Genomic DNA, 13,076 nt, shown 5'->3' on the forward strand with positions numbered 1-13,076 from the left:
GGATAGTGTTCCTGTTTTTTGTTTTTGTTTTTTGTTTTTGTTTTTGTTTTTTCGTTTTTTTTTTTTTTTTCCTGTCTTGATTGAAGAATGTAGTTTAGGATCATGTATTTGTGTGAGGTGGATGTGGAACAGTGACTCTGCCACTGTTTCCTCAGCTACCTTGTAGTCTTTCTGCTTTCTTTTCATGATGTGAATCTTAGTATAATGGTGGTTTCGTTTACATGTATAACTTTTCCCTTTAGAGGATTGTTCCCTTTGGAAAGGGACAGAGGCCTGTCTAACTTTGCTCATGTGTGACACATGTTATTAAGCCTCAAGAATTATAATGGTGTACACATTTTTCTTGTATTGGCCCTTATTGGGAAGTACCATAATCAATCCAGAATCTTTTTCTGAGGGCCTAACATTCATTTCTCTAATACATATTGAAGTTAATTTTACTCTGAGAAGGAGCCTTCTCATATTCTTAGTGTACACTTCAGGATCAAACTAGGTCATTTCTTAAAATTTTAGGTTCTTTTTTCCAGGTGTGATGGTGCATGCATTTAATCCCTGAATTAATGAGGCAGCAGCAGGTTGATTCTATGAATTCAAGGTCCTCCTTGTCTACATATTGAGTTCTAGGCCAGCCAAAGCTACATAGTGAAAGTCTGTCTCAAAAAAAGTCAAGAGCGGCTGGAGAGATGGCTCCATGTTTAAATGTGTTGGCTAGTCTCAAAAGAACCCAGGTTCATTTCCAAGTACCCACATGGCAGCTCTAGCTGTCTGTAACTCAAAGATCTGACACCCTCACACAGACATACATGCAAGCAAAAAACCAATGCACATAAAATAAAAACAAATTAAAAATATATATACTTTTTGAGTAAACAAACTATATACTTGGAATATTAGTTAGGATGTACACAATTCATAGGACCATGGGACTGATGAGTCATTACTGACAAGAGAGGATGATCTCCCAGTGAAAAATGGAGCACCTTACATGCTTTGGAGGGAGCAAGTTAGCCTGACACACTTGAGCTGGGGTATGGGAATGGGGTAAAGCCTGAGTGAAAACTTGCGGTACTCTTATGAAAAGGGAAAGGATATTAGATAGGTAGCTAATGTGGTGACTCTTCTTTTTTAGGTACATGCAGAGCTTCCTTGAACTTTTAGAATATGAAAACAAGAGCCCAGAAGACCCACGGGTTTTAGATAAGTAAGTATGGTGCAATTTACATGAAAGTAAAAATAGCTAGATAAAAGAATATTTCTATTAATGGGAGTCATGCTTTGGGACTTAAGAATTGTAATTCAGGGCTGGGGAGATGGCTCACTTGTTAGTGTTTAACATACCTGCACAAGTGTGAGAGCATGAATTTGGATCTGCAGTACTCAAATGAACACTGGGCAGCTATGGCAACCTGCTTAGAATCCTAATTCTTGGGAGTCCTTAGGGAAGCTCTTAAGTTTAGCTGTCTAGCTGGACTACCCAAATAAGCAAGCTCTAGGTTCAAATGAGAGACCCTGTTTTGACGAGTAAGGTAGTGAGTGAATAAGGAAGACAATTGAACCTAACCTGGCCTCAATGTGTATGTGCATGAGAATTTGTGTGTTCACATTCTAACATGCATATACCCACACATACTGCACACACAGGTGAGAACACAAAAAACTAGAATTCACACAAAAGTTTTAATTTTCTTGTGAGTAATGACATTATTGGATTTTTTCCAATAATTTAGTAGAGTACACAGAGAATAAAAAAATTTCAGTTAATACTTTATGACATAATTCTTAATATATTTAGTCAGGGTGAACTGGACACCATCTTAATATAAGCATTGTAGTGAATGTTCCATCTAGTGGTAGCTTTAAGAATGCAGTAGCCTCCATATATATGAAGTATACATGAGTTATCCACCTAATCCATCATCTTAAAACATACTTTCCAATGGGATATTAAGAGTAGATTTCAGGAAACAAGTGGTTTTGTTTTGGAGAAACAGGAAAGTGTGTCTCTGTGTGTGTGTGTGTATTTATACACAACCTAAATTCTGTTGATGTTACTATTCACAAAGACTACTGAATTTTCAAGTTACTGGAAAATATTTCTGTTTTCCATTTTTTGTTCTCCAGAAAACCAAAGGTGAGTGTGTGGGTTTTCCCCAAGAAAAATTATCTCCACCCTTATTTCTTCCTGTTTTGGGTGTATACAATGAATGTTCATGGTAGTCTGTTGTGCTAAGAGCTTTCTTTTATTGTAAGTATAGACAATCCATATAATTGTGAGACAGACACTTGACTTGGAATGGTATATGAAAAGAACTAGGGAAATGCTACACTACACAAACGACCTTGGAGTGTTTTTTCACCCAAACACGAATTCACAAACAAGGCAGTATAGAGGTCAGAAGTGTAGGCTGTCCTCCAGGTTGTGACACTGCATAGCAGAGCATCTATGAATCATGGTTCCTTTTCCTTAGTATACTGGTTCTTTGCATTGTAGCACACTGCCAAAACAGCTGGTTCTAGCCAGGAGACGGTAGCTCAGGTTTAGGTGTATTTTCTCTAATGGATCTATAAAATATAAAAAGTTCAATATTAGAAAATGAAGAAGTAAAAGGTGAGCTAGTGTCCTGGTAACAGCCCTGTCTGTTCAGACAGAGGTTATATGAGATCACTAGATAGGGGGGTCATTTATGTAAATCAGATTGATTCTCATGATGGAGATAGAAAAGCCCAGGAGGATAGGGAGGTATACTTAGAATTAATCCATTAAAGTAAGCTTCTTCTCTTCAAGTAAAGATGTTTCTACACTATAATGAATTGTTTCATTTTACAAATACTTAATTTATAAATATGTTGGAAAGAGGTATATGAAGAGTTATTTTCCATTGTAAAATTTCTTGTGAATAATTATAAACTTGGGCTTTTTGTTTTGTTTTGTTTTTGAGACAGGGTCTCACTGTGTAGATCAGATTGGTTTTGCAATCAGAGATCTATCTGACTTTCTACGTCTCCTGAGTGCTAGGATTAAAGATTGTAGCCACAGATAACATGTTCTTCTATCCTTATCCTCTAAGCGTTCATATTGCATGAGTGTGAAGTCTTTTGATTTTATTTACTTTTTTTTGTTTAGTTTGGTTTTTTGAGATGTGATTTCTCTGTGTAGCCCTGGCTGTCCTGGAACTGGTTCTGTTGACCAGGCTAGCCTTAAACTCACAGAGAGATCTAGAGAGATCCATCTGCTGCTGCCTCTCAAGTGCTGGGATAAAAATATGTGCTAGTATCACCCAACATTTTTTGATAATATTTTTTATTTAAATTTACAACAAGCATTTTTTTACATGTCAGTCTCAGTTCCCTCACCCTCCACTTCTCCTCTGTCCCCCTCTCAACCCCCATCCCATCCCTTTTCTGCTCCTCAGGGAGGGTGAGGCCTTCCATGTGGAGTCTTCAAAGTCTGTCATATCATTTGGGGCAGAGCCCAGGCCCTCCCTCACATGCCTAGGCTGAGAAAGTATCCCTCTATGTGGGTTGGGCTCCCAAAGTCCATTTGTATGTACTAGGGATAAACACTGATCCCCCTAGACTGCCCAGTCCTCCTAACTAACACCCACGTTCAGGGGGTCTGGGTTAGTCCTATGCTGTTTTCCCAGCATAGGACTGCCTATGCTGTTTTCCCATGAGCTCCCCTTTGTTCACATCAGCAGTTTCTGTGGGTTTCTCCAGCCTGGTCTTGATCCCTTTGCTCATCACTCCTCCCTCTCTGCAACTGGTTTTCCAGAGTTCAGCTCAGTGTTTAGCTGTGACCACCCAGCAATTTTTATAAAAATAAGTATCTGTAATAGTTCTTGGTCATAATTAATAGTTTCACAATACAGTCATATATCACTTAATGACAGATACCTATAGAGAAATGCTTCACGAGGAAAATCTGTTTATGTGAACACTATGGAGTAGTATCCTCATACTAACTTTAGAGGACTACAGCCTTACCAGGGGGCATAATCTTTGAGGGGACACTTGTGAACAGAGTCTATCGATGAAATGTTATTGTGTAACAGGTAGCTGTCCCTTACTTACACACACACACACACAAACACACACACACATGCTTTATAAGACAGATTTTTTTTTCCTGTGCATCCGTGGCTGTCCTGGAACTCACTCTGGACCATATTGGCCTCAGAACTCAGAAATTTGCCTGCCTGCCTCTACCTTCTGAGTCCTGGGATTAAAGGCATGTGCCACCACTGCATGATGTATATTATTAATTCTTCTACAGGTAGGTCATGCAATTTGCCCTACTAGTGTTGAATTTTAGACTCATTTGTAGTTTTTAAAAATACTTATTCATCTGTACGTATGTATATATAATACATGTGCATAGGTGTTTGTCTTGTGTGTAGAGATCAGAGGATATAGCCTTGGGTGTTGGTCTTTGCCTTCCCTTTCCATGGGTTCCAGGGATCCAAACTCAGGTCACCAGGCTTACACAGCAAGGGCATATATCCACTGAGCCATCTTGTTGGCTCAAACAGTGCTCGAAAAACAGCTTTTGTTTTCTTTCTCTCATGTCTCTACCCCCTCATTCTTTATGTGTGGTGTATGCATGTTTGTGTTTGAAAGCAGTTTTTAAAAACAGCTATTCATCTTGTTCAGTTGCTTCCACAGCTTTGATTCTAGAAGTGGAATTATCTTCTTTGGACTTAGATATATTTGGTTAAGTTGCCCTTAGCAAAGGTTCCATTTAGCGCCCACATGCAACCTACACTGGTTATTATTTGTCATCCTAATAAAAAAAGAACAGTTTCACATTGTTTTAGGTTATTTCACTTCTGTGCTGGTAAATTGATTGGCATTTGTGCTTGCTTTTTCATAGATTTCCACACTAATATCATAATTTTCTTAATTTCTCAATAGGACGTTCATCTTCACTAAGTATAAGGACTCTTGTAGCTTCTGAAATTCTGCAGTCATCTTTGTTTCTTTGTGTTTCTGCCCTTGCTAATAATCTTAGAATAACCTTCTTTAAAAAAAAAGATTTATTTATTTATTATGTGTTATATAGAGTGTTTTGCCTATATGCATGCCTGCAGGCCAGAAAATGGCACCAGCTCTCATTACAGATGGTTGTGAGCCACCATGTGGTTGCAGGGAATTGAACTCAGTACTTCTGGAAGAGCAGCCAGTGCTCTAAAATCTGAGCCATCTCTCCAGCTCCTAGAATAACCTTCTTTATTTCAAAGTTACATAATTCAGTTGATTTTCTTTTATTGTTCCTGTGGTTTCATTAACATTATTTCTTTAAAGAAATTATTTTACACACACACACACACACACACACACACACACACACACACACACGTACATTTCCATGTGAAGATCAGAGGTTAACATCAAGTGTCTTCCTTGATTGTTCTCACCTAAATTTTCCAGTCAGGCTCTCTCACTTAACAGGGGACTTGATATTTTGACTAGACTGGCTGGCCAACTATCCCCTAGGAGATCTATTCCTGTGCCTCTGGGGTTACTGAGAAGTGCTGCCACACCTGGCTTTTATGTGGGTACAGATCCTTATCTCTTTACTCCTAAGCCATCTCCCCAGTCTCACTCTTACATTTTTCATTTAATTGGGGCTTACGGCTTGACATTGGTATATTATTAATCCTCTGGTCTAGTAAGTTTAATCATTTCCTTACTGACTTACATTGTTACATTCTTTTTAAAATTTATTCTTGTTCCATGTGCATTGGTGTTTTTCCTGCATGTATGTCTGTGTGAGGGTGTCAGATCCCTTGGAATTAGAGCCACAGACAGTTGTGAGCTGTCATGTGAGTGTTGGGAATTGAATTTGGGTCCTCTGGAAGAGCTATCATCTCTTGAGACCACCCCACATTGGTATATTCTACTTACTCACCCTTTGAGCTTGGATCCATAATCTTATTTGGTTTCATTGCTTTACTTATTTTCCTCTTTGTTTGTTTGAGGTTTTTTTTTTTTTGTTGTTTTTGTTTTTTGTTTTGATATTTCTAGATAGTGTTTCTCTGTATTGCTTTGGAGCCTGTCCTGGAACTCGATCCATAGACCAGGCTGACCTCAAACTCTCAGAGATCTGACTGCCACTGCCTCCCAAGTGCAGGCGCTCACTGCCAATGCCCTGCTTATTTTCCTGTTCTTAAGGTCACTGTATTTTATGTTTTTTCTATCCATGTTTTTACATTTTTTATTTTTAATTTTAAGTGTATGGCTGTTTTGTCTACAAAATGTGCACCACATGAGTAACTGTGCCCATGGATCCAGAAGAAGGTGTCAGCTGCCCTGGGACTGGATTTAAACAGGTTGTGAGCTGCCATGTGTGTCTTAGTTAATGTTTTATTGTTGTAAAGAGACACCATGACCATAGCAACTCTTATAAAGGAAAAGTTTTATTTGGGATTTGCTTAGAGTTTCAGATGTTTAATCCATGATTGTCATGGGAGGAAGTATGGTAGTGGGCAGGAGCTGAGGGTTCTACATATGGATCACCAAGCAGCAGGAAGAGAGAGATACTGGGCCTGCTTGGACATTCTTCCTCTGGAAGAACAGCCAGTGCTCTTGACTACTGAGTCATTGCTTCAGTTCCTTCCATATTCATCTTTACAGTAATGTACCAGAATACTTGAAAATGAGTTATGTGTTTTATTTCAAGATTAGTGTCTTCCTATATTGTCCAGGCTAATTTTAAACACCTTGGCTAAAGTACCCTTCTGCTTCTGCCTCCTGAGTATCTGGAACTATGGGTATGTGCCACTACTCCCAACAAGTAAGTTTATTTTCATTGAGTTTTTTTTTTTTTTCATTTTTTTTTTTTTTGAGACAGGGTTTCTCTGTGTGGCCCTGGCTGTCATGGCATTTGCTCTGTAGACCAGGCTGGCCTCAAACTCACAGAGATCCGCCTGCTTCTGCCTCCCAAGCCCTGGGATTAAAGGTGCGGACCACCACTGCCCAGGTATTTTCATTGAGTTTTTATATCTACGTTTCATCATATTTTACTGATAGAAGGAGATTATATCAAATTTTTGCTCATAAAAAGTTTGGCATTCGTTATTCAGAGAAGGTCTTGGTTTAAGACTCCATTTCTAAGTCCTTAGAGACTTTTCAGGATTGTCCTCATGTTGTCAGGAGAAACAATGATATGTTCTGTAATTCTTTAGTCAAAAAAAAAAAAAACACTTTTATAGAACTCTAAAATGTAAGTGCTTTCCTAAAAAATTATTTGAGCTTATTTTTAAACTTTACTTGAACTTTTTACTACTTTGTGTAGCTCTGAAAGAATTTTGGTAGTAAGTTTCAAACCAAAGCCTGGGTTAGGATTTAATATTTATGACTACTTTATTTTACTATCTAGTAGAAGTAATGTTTATAGTTATAAAGAGTGCCATCAGATAACTAGACAGAAGTGGGAAGTATGTTCTGGCCTATGAAGTAGACTTAACTATATTTTGTTTCCTTCCTACACAGCTTTCTCCATGTTCTGATTAACATCAGAAACAGACACAACGATGTTGTTCCTACAATGGCCCAAGGCGTGATTGAGTACAAGGAAAAGTTTGGGTTTGATCCATTTATTAGCAGTAACATCCAATATTTCCTGGATCGTTTTTATACCAACCGCATTTCTTTCCGCATGCTTATTAACCAACACAGTAAGTTGGGTTATGTTGGGTCCTGTTTTAAAAACGTAACCATATTGATTTTTCTGAAATGTTTTCTTGCTTCACTTTTAATTCAGACTTTTGGTTGTAGAAATTTCATTTCTAGCTCAGTTTTTCTTAAGTGAAACCTTCCTATTATAAAAATCTGTTAATCAATATTTTTGATTCAAAGCTGTCTTTGAAAGACATTTGTGATGGTCACAATAGAGGTAGGACCACTGCCTGGCTTTCAAGGGCTTTGCTGCTACATTTCTGTGGAGAGAAGGAGCTGGTTTTAATGGCGAGAAGGAGCTGGTTTTAATGGCAGCCACATTAATTTCTCAATGATTTAATGTACCTGGAAGTATTTTTCCTTAATCAATACATGCATTTTCTATTTTAGTTTTAAAAACATCAAAAGTGCAAATAATGAATTGGCATGTTGGATATATAAGCAATTCCCTTTATTCCACAATGATAGGAAAAATCAGAGGAAACAAGATTATCAGTTCATAATGCCACATTGAGAGTTTAGTCTTTTCCTCATGGTGATAGATGGGGAAAAATCTAAAATTCTTTTCAACATAAAAACGTATTGACTGATTTCTAGTGTTGGCACCTTGGTTGATTTTTTTTTTTTTAATTCTGAGAAAAAGTATCCACATATTTGGAGTCATCCTTGCTGAGTTAGAGAATAAACAAAGCATGCTTTGTTTGTTTTACTTACTTTTTGGGTTGATTTAAAAAAAAAACATCATTTGATTTATTTAGATAAACTTTAAAGTATGTGTTTATATAATTTTTAGAACATAAATATATGGCAATTTATAGGGAAAAGGGGGGAACTTAAATACCATTCAGCTAATCTATTGAGGTACGTCAATTTCCCAAGTGTTGATTTACAAAGTATACCTATAAAAATTTGGCTTGTATTGCCTTTTTCCTTTTAGATTGTTTAGGTTTTTATTTAGGAATAAAAGTTTGCAAGTATTGTGTAGAGTAAAATGGAATACTTTTCTACAAATATTTGAACGAATATTGTTTGTGTTACACAGAGTTGGAAAAGAACCTCCAGGATGGGGGCCTTTGCAATATTTCCAGTGGAGGTTCTTCACAAATGGCCCAGACTGCATGTGCATATTTAGTGATTGGAATAAATGGCTGCATTAGTCTTGAGCAGGGTGATAACCTGCCAAGATTTGAAGTGTCTTGATCTAGTTTCTGTCAGCTTAGGGAGCAAGGATTGGGCACCTGACATGTCATTGCTTTAGGATCTACTAACTGCAACTGATGGGACCTTCCCCGCTTATGGGTATTGTATTTGCTCACCCATCAGCTGTATTGCATTACTCTAAGTCATAATGGATACTGAAATGATTCTTAAAAGATCCTTTTGACAATTAGAAATTTATTTCTGTGCTCAACCATCCCTTTCCTTCTCTTTTTGTGTTCATTTAGCACTCCTGTTTGGTGGCGACACTAATCCTGCTCATCCTAAGCACATAGGGAGTATCGATCCCACCTGTAATGTAGCTGATGTGGTGAAAGGTAAGGATACCAACCCAGTGTCATTGACCATGGCAGAAATAACACTGGTTAATTTGACTCAGCTGTAGAGTTATGTTACTGTGTAGTCTGTAGTTCATCAGACTGTGTTAAGTCTAAACCACTTAGGCCAAATATGAGATATGTCTAGATCAGGAAAGGATGAATAATTTGTAATGCTCAAATACCAATTTGCACTTCATTGGTCAGTGTTGTGGTTGTAGTTCTTTCTTAAGCAGTAAACATTTCAGGAAGATCTAAATTTGACTTGCTATCATTTTTTAACAATTTCCTTTTTTATAAAATGGGTCTGAGTTAACATTTGCCAAATCTACTTGTCTTTCTTTTGCATACTCCTGGTGTTAGAAGTACAACAAGTGGACTTAGCTAGATGGACACTATGCCAATAGTCCCTGAATAGAACAGGCCAGATACTCATAAATCCCTGGTTAACTGAGGACTTTGAGTTTGAACAACAGGTTCCACATCATTCGTTCAAATGCTGGATCAGGAAAACTCAGCTGTCTGTAACCCACCAGGTTCCAGTACTTAAGTTGTTACTTTGTGCAGATTCATGATCCCAACCTGTCTCCTTCCCCTGATTGCATTTCCTCCTCTGCTTCTGGTCTCACTTAACACTCAGCTGATGTACATGACAATACCTCTTCCTGGTTTTCGCAAAGGACCTTGGTTGCTTTTCAGCAGCCACTGCTAAGGACTGTGCACTAAGTTTTCCTGGAGCTGCCTGGGTCACTGTGTAGTCAGAAGATATTTACTCATATTATTTCACTTGTGCCTTTTCTATTGAACTGTATTGATGCAAGGCCAGGGAATGCTTTTTTGATAATGTATATACATTTGATAATGTATATAGAACTTTGGAGTGCTTATAGAGATAGATAATCTGTAAGTATCCTGTGGCTTGGCAAATTTTAGACACTAAAATTGTTAAATTTATTATTAAAAAATGTGGGCTATAGAAATGGTTCAGCTGTTAAGATCACTAGTTTTTTGTTTGTTTGTTTTGGTGTTTTTCTTTTGTTTTATTTATTTATTTTTTTTTTGGCAAAGGACCCAGATTCTCTTCTCAGCACTCACATAGTAGCTCACAACTGTACATTTCAGTGCTCTCTTGGGGCACCAGATACACTGATATATGCTGGCAAAACACTGATATGTATGAAAAAAGTAAAAAAAATATTTTTAAGAAATTGCAAATTAAAAAATGCCACACAAGGAGTTAACTAGTCCTGAAGTCTAGTTTTTAGAGGTGATAGTGATACGGTGGTGATGTTTATAGTTATAGCTTTGGAGGTACAGCTTCAAGAGATACTAGATGTCTGTACTTGGTATGAAATGAGGGATTTGCTTCAAAATTAGACAAGATGGGGAATGAAAAAAGACTGGGCTTCTGTGAAGAATAGTTGGGGCTTTGATGAGTATGTGGGGATTTATTATACTGTGCTTTACACTGGTACATGTTTGACATTCTTCAGGGCAGAGTTTGGAAAACACTCATTTTTATTACCACTGTTTCTTTACAAAATAAGGTCTGACTAATTTTTAGGGAGGTTATAGCTAAGAACCTGTGGAATTTGATAAGTGTTAGGAGTTTTATGCAACTTAGCAACTTCTGTAATACAAAGAAATGAAGCAATGCTACAGTGCATCAGGTTTTGAGTAATTCAAGGAGAAATTCCCCCAATGACTTGGCTGAAAGAACTTAAGTTTTATGATGGGTACTGTTAGTACTATTCTGTTATTTAGTATGTATTAACTATGGATCTTGTTATATTGATCTCTAACCTGTGCATAAAAATTTCAAGGTGTGCCAGAAACTTTTGAATTGTTTTTAGTGACAGGTTTTTTTTTTTTTTTTTTTTTTTTTTTTTGCCAGAAACTAACTGCAGGATATTCAGAATAGTTCAGCACATATTTGAAAGAAAGTAAGCCTGAAAGTTTATGCCCAAGTCTCATAGTCCCCCTGTGTCAGTCAGCTCTCTAATGATGTGACAAAATACCTGAGGAAATGAACTTATAGGAGGAAATATGTATGTTGGTTGAGTTTGAAAAGTTTCAGTGCCCTGTTGCTTGGCCCTGGCATTGTGGGTCTATAACAATATAGAACACTGTGGCAGTGAGTGTGGGCCAAGCAAAGCTGCTCATTTTATAGTAGCTGAGAAACAAAAAGAGAAAGGAGCCAGAGGCCCAATATCCACTTTAAGATCAGTGACCTAACTCCCTCACCCTTAGACTCCATCCCCCAAGGTTCGTCATCTTTCAGTAGCACCACAGGCTGGAGGCCATTTAACACATGTCCTGTAGGGGACATGTAGGCATAAAGCATCAACTTTCTTTGTTCATTTTACTCACAGTTCCAGCCTCTTTATTTTTCCTCATTCTTCCAATACTCACAACTTACTTTTACTGTGCTAAGGATTGAACCCCAGGCTTTAGACATGGTGGGTGGGCGAGCACTTTACTGTTGAGCTTTATTCCAGTCCTTTATTTTGAGATAGAGTTTCCCATGTCTATCGGGCTGGCCTTGGACTTACTCTGTAACCCATGAGCTTGTGATCTTTCTGTTGTGGGCTTCTCAGAAGCCAGGATTATAGACTTACATAGCCAGGCATAGCCCACTCACAGGTTTATCTTCACTCTGTTGCCATTTTAAAAAATCAATCTTGTGTGTAGTTAATTACAAATATAGTTTACTATATTTTATTGTGGGGGGAATACAGCTAAAGCCTAGATTCTTGGTGAAGCTCTATGCAGTGACTTGTCACTCCACATACTCCTGTCATTCCATTTCCCCCAACATACACACACCACACACATGCATACATACACATCCTGCCCCATACTTAGGGGGTGAGGAGGAAGGACTACTGCATTCTCTGTTCCTCTGTGACTCTTTCAGCAGTTAAAAAGCATTGGTTTCAGATCCAAAAGTAGACACTGCTGCAAAGCCACATCCACATAATCAACTTTATGGCAACTTCTTCACATCAAGGTGTTTTCCGAGTATGTATGTTTATAAAACTTTATTTTTATAATATTGGTGATTGAACTGAGTTATATTCTGATCCCCTTTTCATTTTTTATTTTGAGATAGGATCTTCTTAAGTTGCCAGGCTTTCTCTAAACTCAACTCTGTAAGCCAGGTAGACCTTGAACTTGTCCTTCTACATGAGCCCCCAAATAGTTGGTATTACAGTCCTGCACTCCAGACCACTTTTTTTTTCTTTAGCTGTGAAGAACTTGCATTTTTAAATGTCCATCCCAAGTGACCCTATATGTATGTACACTCATGTGCTGGTGTGTACACACATTTGTTTTACAGCCTTCACAAGTTTTAATGACAGACTACAGAAAACTTATGTAGAATGTAAGAGTACTATAAATATTTTTGATTAGACAGTTGTATAAAGGCATACATGTAGGGGTACATCCAGCATAACAGTAACTGTATATAGAATTCTCTTAAGCATGCCTCCTTGTGGCTTATTCAGCACATAAATTTCTACCTTTATACATCTGTAAATTATATATTCCAGAGTGAATGCTAGAATTAGTGTTGTAAAGGAAGACCTATTATCCCTTGGGAGGAGCCTTCCGTGGTCATCCTTTTCCCTGCTTTCTTTGTAAGAAACAAGAAAACCAAATGAAAAATCTTGTGATGAGAGTGTTTTAAAGATAACAAACTTAAATCTTTGCTTTGGTACAAAATTTGACTTCCTCAACCATGCTAACTTTGTCATGTTGTTTTTATGTTATTATTGCCTAGCATACAAATGGCCTTCTGAGTACATGGCATTATTTCAGCTCATAAATAATATCTTAGACTCTAAATTTTGTCTCCTCAGG

The 13,076-nt window shown here is 37.6% G+C and overlaps 1 protein-coding gene across 1 annotated transcript in view; it reads left to right on the forward strand.

The window, feature by feature from the left end:
* Positions 1–13,076, forward strand: part of Pdk3 (pyruvate dehydrogenase kinase 3) — a 63,149-nt gene that overhangs the window by 24,133 nt on the left and 25,940 nt on the right. The window contains exons 3-5 of the mRNA XM_051179267.1: positions 1,130–1,201; positions 7,492–7,676; positions 9,123–9,212. Of these exons, the coding sequence (XP_051035224.1) occupies positions 1,130–1,201; positions 7,492–7,676; positions 9,123–9,212 (347 nt within the window). The remainder of the gene's footprint in view (positions 1–1,129; positions 1,202–7,491; positions 7,677–9,122; positions 9,213–13,076) is intronic.

The sequence above is a fragment of the Phodopus roborovskii genome, unplaced genomic scaffold (assembly GCF_943737965.1).
Source record: "Phodopus roborovskii unplaced genomic scaffold, PHOROB, whole genome shotgun sequence".
In the NCBI taxonomy this organism is placed as follows: Eukaryota; Metazoa; Chordata; class Mammalia; order Rodentia; family Cricetidae; genus Phodopus; species Phodopus roborovskii.